This window comes from Triturus cristatus, chromosome 8, assembly GCF_964204655.1.
Source record: "Triturus cristatus chromosome 8, aTriCri1.1, whole genome shotgun sequence".
NCBI lineage: Eukaryota > Metazoa > Chordata > Amphibia > Caudata > Salamandridae > Triturus > Triturus cristatus.
This window is the reverse complement of record NC_140591.1, coordinates 183,658,104-183,680,327: the sequence shown is the minus strand read 5'-3', so window position 1 is coordinate 183,680,327 and position 22,224 is coordinate 183,658,104. Positions and strand designations below refer to the sequence as shown.

At 50.1% G+C, this 22,224-nt stretch overlaps 1 protein-coding gene across 3 annotated transcripts in view; it reads left to right on the top strand.

Moving 5' to 3' along the window:
• The window catches only part of LOC146801785 (E3 ubiquitin-protein ligase TTC3-like), a 1,762,960-nt gene that overhangs the window by 676,028 nt on the left and 1,064,708 nt on the right, over positions 1–22,224 (top strand). Inside the window, exons 26-27 of one of the 3 annotated variants that reach the window (XM_085621278.1) lie at positions 1,386–1,522; positions 13,332–13,652. In XM_085621278.1, the coding sequence (XP_085477404.1) occupies positions 1,386–1,522; positions 13,332–13,652 (458 nt within the window). Of the gene's footprint in view, positions 1–1,385; positions 1,523–13,313; positions 13,653–22,224 lie in introns of all 3 variants that reach the window. The other 2 variants (XM_085621277.1, XM_085621276.1) reach the window with 2 other exon arrangements.

The window sequence follows — 22,224 nt, the reverse complement described above, 5'->3', positions numbered from 1 at the left end:
CTTTCTTACGGCTCCCTGATCAGCCTTCTCTTTTTAAATCCCCTGTTGTTTCTCGCTTCTTTAAGGGCATTACTCACATGTTCCCTCCTGTCCGTTTCGCAATGCCTCAGTGGGATTTGATCTAGTATTGTCCTATCTGATGTGCGCTCTCTTTGAGCAACTTCATAATTGTCCCCTTCGTCTTCTGACTCTTAAGACTGCTTTCCTGGTTGCCATCACCCCCGCTAGAAGGGTGATTGAGCTCCAGGCTCTCTCTTCTAAGCCTCCTTTCCTTTCTGTCCATCCGGACAAAGTTGTTCTCAGGACTCGTCCTTCCTTTCTCCCTAAGGTGGTAACTGCCTTTCACATCGGCCAGTCTGTTACACTGCCCACCTTCTTTCCGCCTCCGCATCCCTTGAAAGAGGAAGAGAGGCGCCACCGTCTGGACCCAAAACGGGCGCTGTCCTTCTATCTGGACCGCACCAAACAGTTCCGGGTGGACGACCAACTCTTTGTTGGCTACGTGGGCGCTAAGAAGGGGCGGGCGGTGCACAAGCGAACCATCTCTCGGTGGGTCGTTTTGTGTATCAAGGCCTGTTATTCCTTGGCTAAAAAGGAACCTCCTGTAGGGCTGAGGGCCCATTCCACTCGGGCCACAGCTGCGACCACTGCCCTGGGCCGGGAAGTTCCCTTGCAGGACATTTGTCAGGCAGCAACGTGGGCCTCGCTGCACACGTTTGCCAAACACTATTTTCTGGACAGCCAAGTCCAGAGAGACGGCTTCTTTGGCCGTTCTGTTCTCCAGGACTTTCTGGTGTGATCTTGGTTCGTAGACTCACCACCGGGGTTGGTATTGCTGGGGTATCTATTCTAAGGTGAGGAATCTAACGAACGTGTTTCTTTCAGATGAACAAGTTACTTACCTTCGGTAACGATCTATCTGTAAGAAACATTACTTAGTTAGATTCCTCACCGCCCCACCCATCCTCCCCATTCTGTGAACCGATATCTAGGGTTGAGGTCATCCCTTTCAGGGCCCTAGATTTTTGGCACCAGTGTCGGTCTCTTGCATGGCTTTGCGTTCCTGGCGCGGAAAGCTATGTACAAGAACTGACGTCAGCGCGCGAGGGCGGCGTCCAAGTACTCCGACGTCATCCCGGCGATTACAACGGACGCGAAGCCGCAGACGACGCCTAGCGACGCGCAAGGGTATTGCTGACGAAAAATCTTTCTGGATTCAGCCGGACGCCTGGGGATATTCTAAGGTGAGGAGTCTAACTAATGTTTCCTACAGATATATCGTTACCGAAGGTAAGTAACTTGTTCATTAAGCAATTGGTGCGTGTCTTACTGAAAAATGCATTTAAGACATTCCTAAACCGTTTCCTGTTTACTTTCTACTGCAGCCCTAAGAAAATAAAAGTAAAACAAGAGCGAAAATTAAGACGAAAGATGCACGAAAAGGTAGAAATATGTTCAATTGAAAATAGAAAAGAATCCATGACAAATGAAGAGAACTCTTCAAAGGAAGAATTGCTTAAAGGTACGTGATTATGCCCTTTTTACCCATAAAATTCTGTAAACGTGTGTAGGAAGCTGCCTCTCTATATAGTGCAATAAAAAGAAGTACACTGTGTAGAGAGTCTAGTGGATCCCCAATTGGTTTACGGAGGCTAAAGTAGATAATACTAATGCTCTTATGTGGTAGTGTGGGTGAGCAGTTGGGCTTATTAGAGGGTAGTTTTAAGCATTTGTTGTACTCGCAGAGGCAATAAATGAGATACGCACTCAAAGAAAAAATCGGAGACCGAAGTAAAAAAATGACACTTCCTTTTATATTTTGTGAAACCAAGAACATCTTTCAAAAGTAAATACTGTTTTTGTTAGCAATTTGTACAGGTAAGTAAACTTTTCAAAGTCGTGAGACCTTATGCACAATGCAATCCTTTGGAAAGAAAAGACATGTATGCATAACGGTAAGTACAGTCAGTTTCAGGGATTCAGCTTCTGGTTTCGGATTACAGTGGGCTAAGATCCAAAGCACTACCAGCAGTTCTTCTGAAACTTCCTGGGTTTAGCTGGGTGCCGGTGAGCTTGGTAGCTGTGTGCACTACAGAGAAGGGGGCCACCTGAAAACAGGCTGCACATGAGGACTTGGGAACATGTTAGAGAGCTCCCAAATGTGGGTTTGGGTCACAAAGGTCCTTCAAGCAAGGGGGCACAGCCGGTTCTTTGGCATCCAGGCTGGATGGCTCAGGTGCAGAATGGTTAGGCCGGCTGGGCTGGGTGCGCGAAAGTGATCCTCGTGATTAGAGACAAACAGCTGCAGAATCTAACTAGGTGTTTGGTGCAGGGCGTCCGTTATCCCGGGAATTGATGCTGCACGGCTCCGGTTGGTCCTGTTTTTTTCACATTGGGTGGGGAGACAGATCTGACCCTCCAGAGCACATGTACCTCCCCTTCGTCATCTGCGGCATTGGTCGGGCGGGGAGCGGCATGGCAATGGACTGGGCTGTGCTTTGTGGTGCCTGCGACAGCAGAGAAGTATCTCCTCTACTCCAAGGGAGACTGTAGGCAATCTTCGAAGTGCTAGCAGGTTACCCAAGGGTGTGGTAAATCTTCAGCTTCTAGGATGAGTCACTCTGTCGCAACTATTGAGAGAGATGCGATGTAAGAAACTGGCTCTATATATACTGCTCCAAAGTGAGGTACAGTGTGAATAGAGTCCAAGAGTCCCCAAAGGTAGGCAGAGGTTAAAGTTAGATAGAACCTTACTCTCTAATAGTGGTAGCTTGGTAGAGCAGTAAGGCAGTATCAGAGGACAGTGTTGAGCATTTGATGTACCCACTCAGTCAGCAAATGAATTCACACACTCAAGAACTGAACTCTAGGCCAATTGTGTTTGTATAAAAATATACTCTTGTTTATTTTTAGAACCAAGCAAGCCTGGTACAGGTAAGCATGAACTACTTTTCGGTAATAAGTTACTGGATATAGGACAGTTTGCAAATGCAATAGAAATTGTACTTTGTTTGATTTACAGGGGAGCAGTAGTATGCAACACTTAGCAAATACAGTACATAGAAATGAATAGGCTTTTTCAGTAAATTGCAGGCAAGTTACTTTTATATGTTACTTTTCTAACTCAGTGCTGGATACCTAGATTCAGCACTGGGACATTTCCTAGAAACAGGTAAGTAATTACGTTTTGGTTATTCGCATGATTTTTAAAGAATATGTTCGAGGCATATGAGCTGCAGATTACACACTGTGCTGAAGAAAATGAGTTTTTACTAGGTTCTATTAATTTCCTTACATTCCTCCATTCCTTGCCAAGTCCCCCTGTTCTTTGCAGTTAGCCAATTCATCATCAGAAAGCCATGAGACACCTACGCCCTGTGTAAATAAGCTTGTTTTCATCTTCTGCTTCCTTCTTGGTAAATATCCTTGACACCTTGATCAGGTTATCTGGACAATGGTCTGACTGACCGAGCCTTGATCAAGCTGATTGAACAATGATCTGAATGCCGAGCCTTGATCAGGTCATCAACTTCAAACACCGCCTTGATCAGGTCATCAACTACAAACATAGCCTTGATCAGGTTATCAACTGCAAACACCGCCCTGATTGAACAATGGACTGACTGCCAAAAGAGTGGAGTAAAAATGTATATAAGGCTTGTTCGCAGTGGAGTAAAGCAACAGCCTCCTGGGTTTTGTCTCTGACTAGCTTGGCACTCTGTTCCATAGCCCGGGCTATTGTAATAAAGGTGGTTCTCTCTGCAGACGAAGGTTTCTAGGTCCACTTTATTATATAAGGAGGGTAAAAGTAGACTCTGGTGATTCCTGCACCGCCAAGCCTCCACTCCTCCTTGAGGTGGGCTTTTCTTGGTTCTACAGTGCATAGATGGCCATCTGATGTTGGGCCCGGATGTTTGCACTTGTTTTTGTCTTGGAAAGTCTTTGGAAGTCACGAGGTATGGGACTCCTCCTTTGAATCATAGTGAGCATGGGCATCGGCTCCATCCTCAGATTGTTTTTTCCGCCATCGGGCTCGGATGTGTTCTCGCGTTCCAGTTCGTAACCCTTAATGGTTTACTCTTTCGACCGCAATCCTTCCTTTCTCGACGGTATTGTTTTGATCGCGTTTTCCAACCACACGCGAAGAAGCCCACCATCAGCGCCTCCGAAGCAGATGATTCCGATGTCGAAGTCATCACTCCAGCTCAAAGGGCCGTGAGTACAGACATCGACCCCGACCCACACCCCCCCTCCCCCTCGACACAGTCAAAAAAGGCTTCGGTACCACCTCCAACTTTGGGCCCAGGTGCACGCCGAGACACTGCTTCCCATCCCCCACTTTCGGACCCTGTAAAGAAGCCTATTAAGCCTTTAGGCGATTCAGGCTCGAGTCAGCCTACCCTCGGTACGGAAAAGCAAACTCTGGCACCGAAGAAAAAGGCGTCCTCGACCTCATCCACACCGACCGCTGCTCCCACAACGAAGCACTCTGTGTCGAAGGCTAGCACCAGTTCCTCGGCACCGACAACACCCTCGGAGCTGACTAACAAACGCCCACTGAAAGGCCCCGATTCTTCCAAGCCAAAGACCTCGGAACCGAAAAAACAGCAACCGGTTCCAATGGATAAAGACACTTCAAAACTACACGGTTCCAAGCCTAGAACCGCTACCGAGTCGACCCCCAAAAAAGTTACGGCACCGAAGCCCTCGACTCCGAAGGATCTGTCTCCCACAGATGAACTGTTTAGTCCAGATCCTACCCAAAAGATTTTAATGATGGATCCTAAGACTGGTCATTTAATGCTCAGCATCAAGAAAAGACCACTAGAAATGCCTGCGCCCGCACCGCCACCAAAGAAGAGAGACTTTGCTACCTCTCCATTAAGGATTCCTCCTCCTCTCCCACCACACCACTCTCCCACATCATCACCTACCCCAATAGATGATGATGATGATAACACCTCAGATGATGCAGGGGGAGGTGCGGACGATCAACCCCTCGGGGACCCTACCCTACTGGCTCTCCTGACCCCTGGGATGATTACAGTGTCCCAGATGTCCCTTACACCCCACAGGATGATATTTAACCCTCCTGCCCCCCCCCCAGAGGAAAATATTGGATTCAACCAGCTCCTTCACAGAGCTGCCCCATACCACGGGGTGGCCCTGCATACAGACCCAGTAGAGGAGGATTTTCTTATGGACACCTTTGATACCACACAAAGGTCCACCTCAACACTGCCCATGCTTAAAGGGGTCATTAAGCATGCACCAGAAATCTTTAAAGACCCTGTCAGGGCTCGGGTCATCAACCCAAGAATAGAAAAGAAATATAAAGCTGCCCCTACTGACCCAGTATACATTAAGGGCCCCGCACCACTAGACTCCCTAGTAGTCTCTAATGCCAGGAAGAGAGCAAATTCCCAAACGTCAGGTGACACACCACAACCAGACAAGGAATCAAAACTCCCAGACGCCTCTGGCAAACGCACAGCGTCACAGGCAGCAAATATTTGGCGCATTGCTAATGCACAAGCGCTCCTAGCCAGGTATGACAGGGCACCTTATGACGAGCTTGAGTCTATAATGCAGCACCTCCCTGACAAATATAAAACCAGGGCCAGTGAACTCATCCAGGAGGGTAAGACCATCACTAACACCTCCATCCGGTGTGCCCTAGATGTAGCAGATACCGCCTCAAGGGCAATAAACACCAGTGTCCTTTTGCGCAGGCATGCCTGGTTACGTATATCCGGTTTTGAACCCAAAGTACAGCGTTCTATACTCAATCAGCCTTTTGATGAGCAACACTTATTTGGCCCCAATGTAGACGTTTTCCTTGAGAAAACGAAGAAGGATACAGACACCGCTAAATCTATGGGAGCCTTGCAATCGCAAGCTCCCAGATGGTCCTTTCGTCGCTCATGCTTCAGAAGCACACATCGAGACTACTCCTCTGATAGCCCCTCCACCTCTCACAAAGCTCCCACACAATCCACCTTTACTAGAGGTTACCAAAGTGGTGGTTACAGGGGGAATAACAGCAAAGGCAGAGGCAAAAACAAAAATTCCCGTTCTGCCTCCACACCTACCTCATGACTTCCCTCCACTTCCCCCCAACCATTCCACTCCAGTCGGGGGAAGACTCCACCAACTTCTCCCTGCCTGGATAAACATCACTTCAGACAGGTGGGTCCACCGAATCATTCAATCAGGCTACTGTCTCGAACTAACATCTACCCCCCCCAACCATACCACCCAAACACCGTCCAATGTCACAATAACATTTGTTACTGTTAAAGCAGGAGGTAATCTCCCTCCTACAAAAAAGTGCAATAGAACCAGTTCCCCTGCACCAACAAAACAAGGGATCTCTAAGGCCTATTTTAGACCTCAGACCCCTAAACCTATAGATACATTCAGACCACTTCCACATGGTCACACTTCAGCAGGTCCTCCCTCTGCTCTCCCAGGGCGACTTCCTTGCTACTCTAGACCTCAAGGACGCCTGTTTCCACATTCCCATTCACAGGGCTCACAGAAAATACCTCAGATTCGTAGTGGACGGTCAGCACTATCAATTCAAAGTACTCCCATTTGGAGTCACCACAGCACCAAGAGTGTTTACCAAGTGCCTAGCAGTGGTGGCAGCATACCTAAGAAGACAACACATACATGTCTTCCCATATCTAGACGACTGGCTTATAAACGTCAGCTCATACAATCAGTGTGTACAACACACTCACGCCACCATCCAACAACTTCACGACTTGGGGTTCACAATAAATCACGCCAAGTCCCAGCTGCAACCGTCCCACACGCAACAATACCTTGGTGCCACAATGCACACCTCAAGAGCGCTCGCCTACCCCAGTCCCGCCCGGATAGCGAGCATGCAAGCTCTTCTCAGATTCCACCCGCAACACTCTGTTCCAGCTCGAGTGTTCATGCAACTCATAGGGTTTATGGCCACTTGCATATTCATAGTGTCTCATGCAAGACTCCAGATGCATCCTCTCCAAGAGTGCTTAGCACGCCAATGGAACCAAGCTCAAGGTCAGATAACCGATCTGGTGTTGGTGGACAGTCATACCCATCGCTCTCTGCAGTGGTAGAACACCAAGAACCTTTCCAAAGGGTGACCGTTCCTCGAGCCAGTTCCTCAAATAGTCATCAAAGCGGACGCATCTCTCTCCGGCTGGGGAGCTCACCTACTACATCACACCATGCAGGGCAGGTGGACACCTCAACAAAAGTTACTCCACATCAACCACCTGGAGTTACTAGCCATTTTCCTTGCCTTAAAAACATTTCAGAAACAAATATCATTCAAGACTGTCTAAGTCCGCACCGACAACATGACAGCCATGTATTATATCCAAAAACAAGGCGGGACACACTCTCTGCAGCTCTCTCAGCTCACACAGAGCATATGAAGGTGGGCTATACCTCAGAACATTTTTCTCCTAGCCCAACATGTCCCAGGAGTCCAAAACACAATAGCCAATCTCTTGAGCCGTCAAAGACATCAAATTCACGAGTGCGAACTTCATCCACAAGTATTTCAACCGTTTTTTCACATGTGGGGGGCAACCACAGATAGACCTCTTCGCCACCCAAGAAAACGCCAAATGCCCAAGCTTCGCCGCCAGGTATCCTCACTCATTGTCCAAAGGCAATGCAATATGGATGAACTGGTCAGGCAGACTTGCGTACGCTTTTCCGCCTCTCCCACTCATTCCGCTAGTGGTGCACATACTACAGTAACACTCCTTAATGCTCATCCTAGTTGCTCCAACTTGGGCCAGACAGCCATGGTACACCAAACTGCTGGAACTCTCAGTAGTTCTGCACCAAAAACTACACCTCTCTCCACGTCTCTTAACCCAGAACCATGGAGAGATCCAACACCCGGACACAGCTCAGCTCAACCTAGCGATCTGGCTCCTGAAGTCCTAGAATTCGGTTACTTTAACCTTCCTCCTGACTGTATGAACGTCATCAGAGAAGCTAGACGGCCTACCACTAGAGCATGCTATGCAGCCAAGTGGAAAAGATTTGTGATATACTGCCATAACAACAACACTAATCTTCTAGATGTGTCTATCCAACACATCATAGGCTACTTACTATACCTCCAAAGATGCAACCTAGCCTGTACGTCTATCAGATTGCATCTTGCTGCCATAGCAGCATACCTACAAAATAGACAGCATCTCTCACTTTTCAGAGTACCTGCCATAAAGGCCTTTATGGAGGGAATCAAAATTCTTCTCGCAGCCACAAACAGTCGCAGAAAGAGCTCTTCACACCTTAGATTTCAAAAGAGCACTACTATACTACATAGAGAGAACAACACCTTTTCGTAAGACCAAACAACTATTTGTGTCTTTCTCACTACCACACAAAGGCAACCCCCTCGAACGGAATATGGTACTTACCAGTATGCATCTGTTCTTGGCATGTAGTGCTGCAAATCTACACACGCCCACCCGCCTCCCCGGCTACCTTTATCTGTTCCAGTATTATCTTACTTAGATACACCACACATGGGCATCTTTCCTGTGTCTTACTAAGCTCCATCATTTCCCTGCTGGCGAAAAACAATCTGAGGATGGAGCCGATGCCCATGCGCACTATAATCCAAAGGAGGAGTCACATACCTCGTGACTTCCAAAGACTTTCCAAAACAAAAACAAGTGCAAACATCTGGGCCCAACACCAGATGGCGATCTATGCACAGTGTGTAGATCTGCAGCTCTACATGCCAAGAACAGATGCATACTGGTAAGTAGCATATTCCTTTCAGATTTCAAAACCCACACTTAGAAACTTTTTGGAGCAGTACGTTGAAATGAATAGGCTTTTAAAGTAAATTGCAGGTAAGTTACTTTTCACGTTACGTTTCTAACTCAGTGCTGGATACCAGCACTGGGACATTTCCTGCAACCAGGTGAGTAAACAGGTTTTGGTTATTTGTGCGATTTTTAAGGAATATTTTTAGATTTCAAAACTCCATAAGGGGTGCCCACCACGTTCCGCCCAGAGCCACAGACCTGCGCAATCTGTCCAGCATCTGTGCGGTCAGGGATGTGGGACCCAGTGTCGTGTGTCTGGGGCCCAGCGGGCAGGCCAGTCCACCAGAGCCCCCTCTGCAGCAGCCTACAAGCCCTCCTGGTTTGACTTTTTAGGCCCACCAGTTGCCAGTGGGCGGCATGGTTCGCCATCACCTCCCCCTGGCTCAGCATCACGTCGGACAGGTGGGTTTTGCAGATAGTCCGAAGGAGCTACTCCCTCCTCTTCGAAACTGTCCCTCCCTCCATGCCTATCCCTCCCTCCATGCCACCTGCTTTCCATCGCATGTCAGAGGATCACTTGGCCTTTCTCCGTCAGGAAGTTATGGTTCCCTTGGCCAAGGGAGCCATCGTGCGCGTCTCTGTGCCAGGAGTAGGTCGTGGTTGTTATTCTCACTACTTCCTGGTACCCAAGAAGGACAAAGGCCTGCGTCGTATCTTGGATCTCAGGGACGTCAACCGCTTCCTCCGAAAGGAGAAGTTCAAAATGTTGACACTGGCTCAGGTCCTGTCTGCCCTCGACCCTGGAAAATCAACGTCTATTTTCATATCCCCTTCCTGCCTGCCCACCGGCGTTCATGGTAGGCCACGAGCATTTTCAGTTCACCGTGCTCCACTTTGGCTTTACCAGCGCCCTTCGTGTGTTCACGAAAGTGATGGCGGTGGTCGCAGCTCATCTGCGCAGATCAGGGGTTACAGTCTTCCCCTATCTCGACGACTGGCTGTTGAAGTTGAGCTCACCCCATGCTGTCGTTTCCCACCTCCAGACTACGGTTGACCTCCTGCATTCACTGGGGTTCACTATCTATGTGCCGAAGTCACACCTGATTTCCTCTCAGTAGCTCCTTTTCATTGTGGCGGTTCTGGACACAGCAGAGTTTCGGGTCTATCCTCCCGAGCAGCGAGTCTGGGATATTCGGTCTATGATTCCGATCTTTCAGCCTCTATCCCGGGTTTTGGTCAGAATGACTCTGAGGCTGCTGGGCCTCATGGCCTCCTGCATCCTGCTGGTGGACTATGCCAGGTGGCATATGCGAGCTCTGCAGTGGGACCTGAAGTTCCAGTGGACACAGCATCAGGGGAATCTTTCCGCTTGCATCCAGATCTCGGAGGGCACTGCACACCAATTGTAGTGGTGGCTAACGAACCAGGATTGGGTCAACAGCAGGTCCCTCTCCCTTCCCTAACCAGAGTTCAAAGTTGTGACGGATGCATCACTTCTGAGGTGGGGTGGCCACATGGGGGAGGCCAGAGGCCTCTGGTCTCCTGCAGAGCTGGGCTCCACATCAACCTTGTGGAGCTCCGAGCGATTCGTCTTGCACTAAAGACATTCCTTCCTTCTGTCAAAGCCTTTGGATGTGGCTGGAACATCAGGGCATTTCCCTGGTAGTTCAACACCTGGCAGGTTCTCTGAACGCCAGGACGTACGAACTCAGCCGCCGGTGCTTGATGGATCACGAATGGCGTCTTCACTCAAAGGTGGCGCAAGGTCTCTTTCAGCAGGGGGGAGAGCATTGGTTAGATCTGTTCGCCTCCAAAGAGAACGCACAATGTCAGCAGTTCTGCACGTTGGAATTTTCAAGGCGGCACTCGCTAGGTGACTCTTTTCTTCGCGAGTAGAGTTGCGGTCTTCTGTACGCCTTTCCGCCTATACCACTTCTGCCCAGAGTGCTGAAGAAGATCAAGCGTGACCGAGCCCAAGTCATTCTTGTTGCTCCGGATTGGGCACAAAGAGTCTGGTATCCCAAGCTCTTGTGCATGGCCATCGATCCTCCGATCAGACTGCCCCTTCGGGAGGATCTTCTGTCACAGCAGCAGGGGACGGTCCTTCACCCCAACCTGTTCAGCCTCCACCTCCTTGCGTGGAGATTGAGTGGGGACAGTTGACAGCTTTCGACCTTCCTCCCGAAGTCTGTAACGTTATCTTGACAGACAGTCGTCCCTCCACCAAAACAGTATACGCCTGTAGATGGATCAAATTTGTGGCATAGTGCACAGCAAAGGCTGTGGATCCCGTTTCTGCCCCTCTTTCAGAGGTTCCCTTCATCATTCTTTCCTTGGCCCAGCAGGGCTCTGCTCTTGGCACTCTCAAGGGCTATCTTTCGGCCATTTCGGCCTTTCTTCGCCTTGCAGATCAACCTTCTCTTTTCAAGTCCCCTATTGTAAATTGTTTCCTTATCGCATTAATCACCTGTTTCCTCCTATTCCTTTTGTAATTCCCCAGTGGGACTTGAATCTTGTTCTGACTTACCTTGTGTGCACTCCTTTCGAGTCGCTAAATAACTGTCCTCTCGGACTTTTGACACGAAGGACTGCCTGTTTGGTTGCCATCACCTCTGCTTGCAGGGTGAGTGAGCTTCAGGCTCTTTCTTCAAAACCTCCTTTCCTGGCTGTTCAACCAGACAAGGTTGTCCTTCGCACTAGGCCTTCTGTTTTTCCCAAAGTGGTTACCTCTTTCCATATAGGACAGACCATCACTTTGCCCACCTTCTTCCCGTCCCGCATCCTTCTAAAGAGGAGGAGAGGCTCCACCGTCTGGATCCAAAACCTACGCTTTCATTCTATCTGGATCTCACAAAACAATTCCGGGTGGATAATCAGCTCTTTGTTGGCTATGTGGGCTCCAAGAAAGGTTGGGCCGTGCAAAAGCGGACCATCTCTTAATGGGTTGTTCTTTGCATCAAAATTTGTTATTCCTTAGCGAAAAAGGAAAGTCCATAAGGGTTGCACACCCATTCTACCAGGGCATCGGCAGCCACCACTGCTTTGGGACGTGAAGTCCCCCTTCATGACATCTGCCAGGCAGCCACGTGGGCTTCATTGCACACGTTCACCAACCATTACTGCCTGGACAGCCAAGGCCGGAGAGATGGCTTCTTTGTTCGCAGACCCACCTCCGGGGTTGGTGTTGCTGGGGTATCTATTCTAAGGTAAGGAGTCCATAACTAATAATCTTTCAGATGAACAAGTTACTCACCGTCGGTAACGATATATCTGTAAGAGACATATATTAGTTATGGATTCCTTACCGCCCCACCCATCCTCCCCGTTCTGCAAACTGATTTCTAGGGTAAGAGACTTAATTTCAGTACCCTAGGTTTGTGCACCAGTGGTCAGTGTCTTGCATGGATCTGCACTTCTGGTGTGGAATGTCTTGTTAAGAACTGACGTCCGTGCACAGGGGCGGCGTCTAAGTAGATACTGCAACGTCATGCCGTTGATCACGATGCCAACGATGAACGGGGAGTCGACCAACGCCACGTATCGACGCGCAGGGGTACTGCTGAAGAAAAATTCTCCAGATCCAGTCAGGCCCCCGGGGGGTAATTCTAAGGTAAGGAATCCATAACTAATATATGTCTCTTACAGATATATCGTTAGCGAAGGTAAGTAACTTGTTTTTCTAATTTGTGCTCTCTTTGAATTGATGTACAGTTGCTTATTAATTCTGTTCAGTATGAAAACAGTGGTCCTCCTTGTGCTCACCTCCGCTTGATGAGTAAGTCAATTCCAGGCTTTGTCCGTTCAGCAGCTATACACCAGACAAACTGCTACTCTGTACAAAGGCTGCAATCCTCCCAAAGATTGTCACACCCTTCCACATGGGGCAATCCATCACTTTGTCTTTTTACTCTTCGCTTCATCCTTCCAAAGAAAAGGAGTGGCTCCACCATGTTGAGCCTAAGCTTTTATATTAATCAGACCATGGACCATCAATTGGATGATCAACTGTTTGTGGGCTTTACTGAACTTGCCTTTTTATCCTAATAGTTCCAGATAAAATAACTTTTATGTTACAGGTTAGTGGTTATGCCCAAATTCCTTGTTTACCACATATCACCCCAGACACTTTTAACTTACTTAGTATCCCTTAGCATATTGTTTTTTTGGGGTATAAATGTTTTTCTTTCTTTTTATAGTGGAAGATGTAATTGATTTTTGCGTCATGTTTCATTAGTGAAAATCTCCTTTAGACAGCAGTGTTTTGATCCTCAATAATAATTTAAATGATTTACTTGTAGGCAAGCTTGGTCATTGACCCACCCAGCCAATACTTTTTATTCTTGTTAAAAATGTTTTATTTTATTATGGATAGGCTATTTTGGCAACTCAAAAAGTCATGCTGAGTTGGCTATGTGCAGTTGAGACACATTTGAAATGCCTTTAACAGGCATGACCAATATGTCATAGACTTTACTCCAGCTTGATGAATGTTTTCTACTCTTTGTTTCTTAACAGTGTCATTTCTTCCAGCAGACACATCAATGAAGATATGTGGTACTGACCCTATGCTGGAGCTTGTTAAGGAAAATTGTGAGCTCATTAAAACGGGTGTACACAACACCTCATTGCTTGTTAGTAAGTTATTCACATGGCTTGTAATAAACCAGGAAGAGCACATGCTGTATTCCACAAGCACCACCAACTCTTCTCAATATGAAGTTATGGCTATGCTTATTAATCATGTGATCAAGAAAAGTGATAAGGTTAAGACAAGAATCTTTCTTCATATATTGAGTCAGCTTCATGAAGTGGAAACCAAACTACGCTCCTGGCTTACAGAGATTAATGATATAGGTATGTCGATTACCATGTTAAAAGAACTGTTGTTAATACAATGAGCTCTTGTAAAGTTTGTTTTTTAGAAAGTGATTTATTTGAATACCTTGTGTCACCACTATGTTGTATGCTTTGTATTGATGTTATCTGTTAGAGACTTCTAGCTGCAGATTCCTCACCTTTGAATTTCCCAGGCGTCAGGTTGGATCCGGAAACTTTTTCTGAGCAATACCCCTTGCACGCGACATCTGAAAGAAACACGTTAGTTAGATTCCTCACCTTAGAATATCCCCAGGCGTCAGGCTGGATCCGGAAAGATTTTTCGTCAGCAATACACTTGTGCGTCGCTAGGCGTCGTCTGCGGCTCCGCGTCCGTCGTCGGCGTTGTGAGCCGGGATGACGTCGTCGGAGTACTTAGACGCCGCCCTCGCGCGCTGACGTCAGTTCTTCTTTTTTCCGCGCCAGACAGCGCCGATCCGGGAAGAGCATACCCTTTTAGTCATTTTTTGACGTTGACTTTTTGACTCTTTTGGTCTATTCTGTCGACTCGACTCTGGCGCCGGTAGGCTGCCTGGTTTTAAACCTTGTAACTCCTGTAACCGACTGATGTCGGTTACGGACCACCACCGCCGGTGCCTCTACTGCCTTGGGGCCGACCACGATTCCGAGTCGTGCCTCGACTGCCGGGCCTTGACTTCGAAGGCTAGGCGGAAGCGGTCCCGCAAGCTACTGGAGTTCCGGCAGTCGGCTCCGCGCTGTTCACGGTCCCGGTCGAGGAGGAGGTCGAGGGACAGGTCGCGGAGCCGTCACCACCACTCGTCCAAGTCTTCGGGTAAGTCGAAGCATAGTAAGAAGTCCAAGAGGCGACATCGCTCTTCTGGCTCCCCTCGCTGGTCGCGCGACTTGGCTGAGGGTTTGGGTGGTACCACCCACGCGGCTCGCGTCCGTCCCCATACCCGCCGGTCTCTGGGACTGACGCGACTCTGGCGGAGATCAGTGCCTTCCTCTCGACCATGAGAGGCCTGGCTCCGCCTTCGGCACCTGCCGGCACGCCTTAGGGCCCCGCGGGCTCGACTGGGAGGCATAGCGAGCCAGCAGCTCCGACGCCATCGCCGGTCCCGACGCTGGATCCCAGTCGGCGCCGGTCAACCTCACGACCCCTCTGCCGGCGCCGACTCCGGTACCACCTCCGGCACCGTCTTCGGACGATGCAGTTTCCCGGTTCAGTCCCGGTCCGGGCGTCGGTACGGCGCCGCGCCCGACGCCGATGGGTGGCAATTTCATCTTCCGCCCGGCTCCGATCATTCCACCTGTCTACCAGGAATCGGATGACGGTGACGACTGAGAGGGGTCTGAGGACTCTCTGGCCCGGAAGGTCCAGTTATCACAGGACTGGGCAGATGAGCTGGGGGATGCCAGTGGTCTTGACACCTCCCCTGACACTGGCTTCATCTCTCCTCCGACCGTGGCTTCGGAAGAAGGTGCTGCATTTTCTGTGGTGCTGCGTAAGGTGGCCGAAGCCCTTGGGCTAGAGCTCCCTGCTGTGGCTGTGAGGACTAACCTCCTCACCGAAGTGCGCCAACCGTCAGCAAGCTCTTCGGAGCCTCTGCTGCAGTTTAATGAAGCACTACTGGACGTTCTGAAGGGCACCTAGTCCAAGCCCTCCACAGTACCTCCTGTGGACCGGAACGTGGCCCGGCGCCACCGCCCTGCACCGGGCGACCCCAGTTTTCTGTCCATGCACCCCACGCCCGAGAGCCTGGTTAGCCAGGCCTCTACTTCCCAGACCTCCTTCCCGTCCGCTCCCCCGGATCGGGAATCCAAGAGACTTGAACAGTTTGGTAAGAAGCTGATCTCCTCCCTTAGTTTGGGACTGCGGTCTATTAACACCGCTTGTCTCTTGGACCGTTACCCCCATTCCCTGTGGGATACGGTGGAGGACGTGCTGCCCCAGTGTCCGGAGGAGGCCCGGACACGGCTCGCCCAGGCTCTTGCTGAGGGGCGGGATGCAGCGAGGCACGCTATCCGATGTGGACTGGACGCTACGGACTCGCTGGGTAGGGTGATGTCGACCACAGTGGCGCTCCGCCGCCACGCCTGGCTGCGGTCCACGAGTTTTCCTGGGAATGTCCAGAGCACCCTCATGGACATGCCCTTCGATGACAGTCGCCTTTTTGGCGACAAGGCGGATAGTGCGCTGGAGCACTTTAAGGACTCCCGGGCTACGGCCAAGTCCTTGGGCATCTTGGCCCCGCGCCCGCAAAACATCCGCTTTTCGTCCCTTTCGTGGCCAAGGAAGGGGCGCCCCCTTACGTCCGCCTAGCCAGAGTCAGCAGAACCAACCTCCACGCGGTCGTGGACGTGGATTCCGCCGATTCGGTACAGGAGGACAACGTGCCGGTCCGCCCACATCTATCCCGTCAGCATCCGCCTCAAAGCCCTCCTAGTCCGTGTTTTCAGGCCCATTCCACGCCAGTGGAAGGCAGAGTTCGCCATCACCTGCTCCACTGGCGTTCCATCACATCGGACAGGTGGGTGCTGCAAATCGTCCGAAGGGGCTACTCCCTCCCCTTCGAGGCGACCCCTCCAGCCATGCCACCGCAGTACCACCGCTGTCGGGGATCACTTGAATCTTCTACAGGAGGAAGTTACGGCCCTCTTGGCCAAGGGGGCCATCGAGCGCGTTCCTTTTCCAGAAGTAGGTCGTGGTTGTTATTCCCACTACTTTCTGGTTCCCAAGAAGGGCAAAGGGGGCCTACGCCCTATCTTGGACCTCAGGAGCGTCAACGCCTTCCTCCGCAAGGAGAAGTTCAAGATGCTCACCTTTGCGCAGGTTCTGGTTGCCCTAGACCCTGGATGGTAGCGTTGGACTTGCAGGACGCTTATTTCCGCATCCCCGTACTGCCGGCCCACCGGCGTTACCTGCGGTTTACGGTGGGCCAGGAGCATTTTCAGTTCACCGTGCTCCCCTTCGGCCTCACCAGTGCCCCTCAGGTGTTCACGAAAGTGATGGCGGTGGTCGCAGCTCATCTGCGCCGATCAGGGGTTCCAGTCTTCCCCTATCTCGATGACTGGTTGTTGAAGGCGGGCTCGCCCCAGGCAGTCGTCTCCCACCTCCAGACTACGGCGGATCTCCTGCATTTGCTGGGGTTTTCCATCAACGTGCCGAAGTCACACCTGAGTCCCTCTCAGAAGCTCCTCTTCATCGGAGCGATTCTCGATTCGGCGCAGTTCCGGGTCTATCCACCGGAACAGCGGGTCCGGGATATTCAGGCCCTGATTCCCATCTTTCGGCCTCTATCCTGGGTTTCGGTCAGGCTTGTGTTGCGGCTTCTGGGGCTGATGGCCTCTTGCACCCTACTAGTGCATCACGCCAGGCGGCGCATGCGGGCTCTGCAGTGGGACCTGAAGTTTCAGTGGGCCCAGCATCACGGAAACCTGTCCGACCATGTCTTGATCTCGGAGGGCACTGCACAGCAGTTGCAGTGGTGGCTCACGGACCGCGATTGGGTCATGGGCAAGAGCCTCTCCCTTCCCCAACCGGAGCGTGTCGTAGTGACGGAAGCGTCCCTCCTGGGATGGGGTGGCCATATGGGAGAGGCGGAGATCAGAGGTCTCTGGTCTCCGGCGGAGTCTCGTCTCCACATCAACCTGTTGGAGTTGAGAGCGATCCGACTTGCACTGAAAGCCTTCCTTCCCTCTGTCAGGGGAAGTGTCGTGCAGGTGTTCACGGACAACACCACCGCCATGTGGTATTGCAACAAACAGGGCTGGGTGGGGTCGTGGACCCTTTGTCAGGAGGCTCTGCGCCTCTGGACATGGCTGGAACACCAGGGCGTCACCCTAGTGGTTCAACATCTGGCGGGCTCTCTGAACGCCAGAGCAGCCGAACTCAGCCGCCGGTGCATGATGGATCACGAATGGCGTCTGAACTCCGAAGTGGCACAAGGTCTCTTTCAGCAGTGGGGAGAGCCTTGGTTAGATCTATTCGCCACCGAAGAGAACGCGCAATGTCAGCAGTTCTGCGCGTTGGAATTTCCAAGGCGGCACTCGCTCGGCGACGCTTTTCGTCACGAGTGGAGTTGTGGTCTGTTGTACGCTTTTCCGCCTATATCACTTCTGCCCAGAGTGCTGAAGAAGATCAGGCGCGACCGGGCCCAAGTCATCTTGGTGGCTCCGGACTGGGCACGAAGGTACTGGTATCCCGAGCTACTCAGTATGTTGACCGATCCTCCGATACGTCTGCCCCTTCGGGAGGATCTCCTGTCGCAGCAGCAGGGGACGGTCCTCCACCCGAACCTGTCCAGCCCACACCTCCATGCGTGGAGATTGAGCGGCGGCAGTTGATGCCATTTGACTTGCCTCCTGAAGTCTGTGATATCATTCTGGCAGCCAGGCGTCCCTCCACAAAGACCGTATACGCCTGCCGGTGGAACAAATTTGTGGCATGGTGCACAGCAAAGGCTGTGGATCCCCTATCCGCCCCTCTTTCTGAGGTTCTCCTCTTTCATCTTTCCTTGGCCCATCAGGGCTCTGCCTTGGGCACCTTGAAAGGTTATCTTGCTGCCATCTCTGCCTTCTTAAGGCTTTCTGATCAGCCTTCTCTTTTCAAGTCCCCGGTTGTTACACGCTTTCTAAAAGGCATTACTCACACGTTCCCTCCTGTCCCTTTTGTAATGCCTCAGTGGGACTTGAATCTTGTTCTCACATTTCTAATGTGCGCTCCCTTTGAGCCTCTTCTTAATTGTCCTCTTCGTCTGCTGACGCTTAAGACTGCTTTTCTGGTAGCCATCACCTCGGCTAGATGGGTGAGTGAGCTCCGGGCTTTATCATCAAAGCCTCCTTTTCTATCTGTTCATCCGGACAAGGTTGTCCTTCGGCCTCGTCCCTCCTTTCTTCCGAAAGTGGTGACTCCATTTCATCTTGGGCAGTCTGTCACCTTGCCCACCTTCTTTCCGCCTCCGCATCCTTCCAAAGAGGAAGAGAGGCTCCACCGTCTGGACCCAAAACGTGCGCTCTCCTTTTATCTGGGCCGCACAAAGCAGTTCCGGGTGGACGACCAACTTTTCATTGGATACGTGGGTGCTAAGAAGGGGAAAGCTGTGCACAAACGGACCATCTCTCGGTGGGTCGTTTTGTGCATCAAAATTTGTAATTCCTTGGCAAAAAAGGACCCTCCTGTTGGGCTGCGCGTCCATTCTACTCGGGCCACAGCGGCTACTACTGCTTTGGGACGGGGTGTCCCTTTGCAGGACATCTGTCAGGCGGCGACGTGGGCTTCGCTCCACACGTTTGCCAGGCATTATTGCCTTGACAATAATAAGGTATCTCAAAATAAGAGTAGGGGTCTGAGGGATAAAGGTTTAAAGACTCAAGCAGTGCATAATCCCCAAATCTACATATCTAACAAAAAAAGGACTGTGAGTCTGAAAAATCAAGTGACCTTCAGGAGTGCTGTATCCCAAATACTATAACAGAATGTTCGTGCCCAAATATCACACTGGATACATATGCATTAAAGATCTATATATGCATAAAAAGGTTCCCATCACCCACTCAAGAGTGGCTCGCTTCATAATTTGGGAAACCAGGGACTTCTCAAAGAACCATCCATCACCAGATGAACATTGACAGAGGTTCAGAGATTGTCCCAGATGCAACTATAGATGTGTTGCTCCAATGAAAGGAACCAATCTGCAAAATGGTATGGGGTGATGTGTGCAGTGCGAGTGAACTAAATGTGATGGATAAAATTGGAAAACAAGGCACAAAAAGGTTTTTATTTAAGTGCTGCCTTGATGCCAAATTAAAACAGTGCTGTGACAGTTTTAAACAAATAACTGTGTTGGATCTGGTCTACATGTTTCAGCTTATAAGTATTTTGTACCCCAGCTTTCGTCAGGACCACGACAAGCTACTGCATATTAAACGTGAGAAAAAGGTAAATCATACAACCTGAACCTTTACTAGGTCTAGGAGAAATTACCTGTTAAAGTGAAAACAAACACAGTGAAAAGTAAGCGGGAAGGTACAGCAATATATCATAGGTCACAAGACGCACACGAAATATTATTCAATTATGCAAAACACATATTAGTATATGCATCGTATCAAATAATTAAGATGCTCATTGTTTAACACTTACCCGGACAATTCTGGGTATGCGCCTCACCTCACCTGGCAACTGCTCAGGCTAAAGGAGGCACCGCTCTGAGGAAAATAAGAGGTATAGTCCAGAGTTATAAATTAAACAATACCTCAATGTGAAATATGCTTATCTTAAAAAACAAGCCTGGGAAAACAACGGGGGTCAGCCCACGAGTAGAAACTAAGCCCTATGTGAGAGTAGTGTCCAGGCCGTCATGATGGTGACTTTATGACAATCGCGCTCCCATGGGCAATCATGGACCGTGCTATCAAGGGTATCTATGGAAGTGGAAGCACGTAGTTTCTGAACTCAATTGCACATATATAGAGAATTATCTGTCATAAAATAAAAAGCCAGCTGAGTATTGGAGCAAGTTGGTAATATTAATACAGGGAACCGACATATGTCGAGTAAATCAATTGAATGACCAAACCACAGAACTTCGTCAGTGGTAGTGCCACTCACATGTGGTTTCCACTTTCATGTATTAATACGCTCTCGAAATCTCGAGTCCTTGACCAACTTGGACCACTTGTACGATTTTTCTCGGGGCAAGAATATAACATAAATACCCCGAATAATCAATACTGGGTCTATATCGTTGGTCTAGTCTGGTACTTTCACACTTTATTTCATACTACCTGTTCATGTTTTGCGCACCAGAAAAGAAGTACTACATTTCCCATGATGACTTAGGCTACCCGGTACGACATTGTTTTGGCATCGGTTTGCTCCTTTTTCTTTAAACCATCTGTTTGCCTTCTACGTCCTAGATGGGGATTACTACAATTCCCATGATTACTGAGGCTATACGTAATGACGTGGTTTCGTCATCAGTATGTTCCGTTTCACGTCGTTTTTTAAATCAGAAGTCCCGGGTCAATAAAGAGTCGAAACCATCTCGTTTGAGTACCTCCCCTACTGGCTCGGCAGCCGTTTGAGGTACCGACGGATAGGTAAGACTTGATGCGGTCAGTTAACAACCAGCGGACCTCTGTCCAAACTTTACAAGTTCAAAGTCAACATGCTTGTTCGTCTATTTAGTTGTTATTGTGTGAGTTGGTTACGGGGCACTACCACTGACGAAGTTCTGTGGTTTGGTCATTCAATTGATTTATTCGACATATGTCGGTTCCCTGTATTAATATTACCAACTTGCTCCAATACTCAGCTGGCTTTTTATTTTATGAGAGATAATTCTCTATGTTCGAGGCATGTGGGCTGCTGAATTCATATCTGTGCATAGATCGCCGCCTAGTGTTGGGTCCGGATGTTTGCACGTTGTTGTCCTGGAAGAGTCTTCGAAGTATCCTTGGATAGGTGACTCCTCCCCTGGACTACAGTGCGCATGGGCATCCCCTCCATCCTCAGATTGTTTTTTTCCGCCATTGGGTTCGGATGTGCTATCTTAGCTCAAGTTAGGAAAAAATTTTGTCGAGGCCAAAAGGCCTTTAGTTCGCGTCGGTACTGTTTATCGATCGGTTTTCGATACCACCTTGTTAGTTTACTAACTTTCAGGACCGACTTTTTTCGCATTTACCTGCCCATCGACTACTTCGACGATGGAATCGAGGACGCCATTCAAGAGGTGTCCGGTGTGCAATGCGAAGTACCCCCACATCGACGTCCATCCGGTGTGCAACAAATGCCTTTCGCCGGACCACGACGAATCGACATGCATGGCCTGTGCCCGGTTCCGTTCCAAAAAGACTCTACGGAATCGACGAGCGGCGAGGCTCGAAGCGCAGCACGCGGCACCGGCACCAGCGGACATCTTCAACGAGGCCGAAGATGTCGAAGAATTGGAAGTCCTACCCTCCAGTCCCGTTTCCGAGCACGACTCCGGATCGGACGAAGTCGACGAATCACTCTTCCACAGAGGTGAAGACGACACCGAGGTAGGAGACGACGAGGAGGCCTTAGGGGCCGAAGAGAGTAGCTCCAATGATGAACAAGGCTTACCTGTTCAGACCGAAGAAAGACCAGTGCCACAGTCTATGGCTCCGGTCGAGGGATCGCCTTCGGGCCTTACCCGAGACCCATCCCGCAGTTCTTCGGCCCCGCCCTCGGGCCCGGCCTCGGACATTAAGCGGCAGCCATTACTGCCTAAACCGGCTGGTTTCACTTCTACGAAACCGAAACCGAAAGCAGTACCGGTTCAACCGAAACCGAAAGTGGCGCTAGTCGGATCGAGGCCTCCCACGCCTTCGACGCCAGTGAAACGCGTCAGCACCGAGCGCCCCAAGAGACTTCGGTGCCGAACTTGAAGCGGGCGACGTCGGAGTCGACGTACGGAAAAAGGCCTTCGGCGCCAACAAACCTGCTCAACTCCCGGCGCCGACGCCACCGACACCGAGGACCGCACTGCCTGCTACGTCTCGCATCGCTCCTTCGACAACACCAAAGCCTCACGCATCGAAAACGTCGACGGTCATTTCCTCA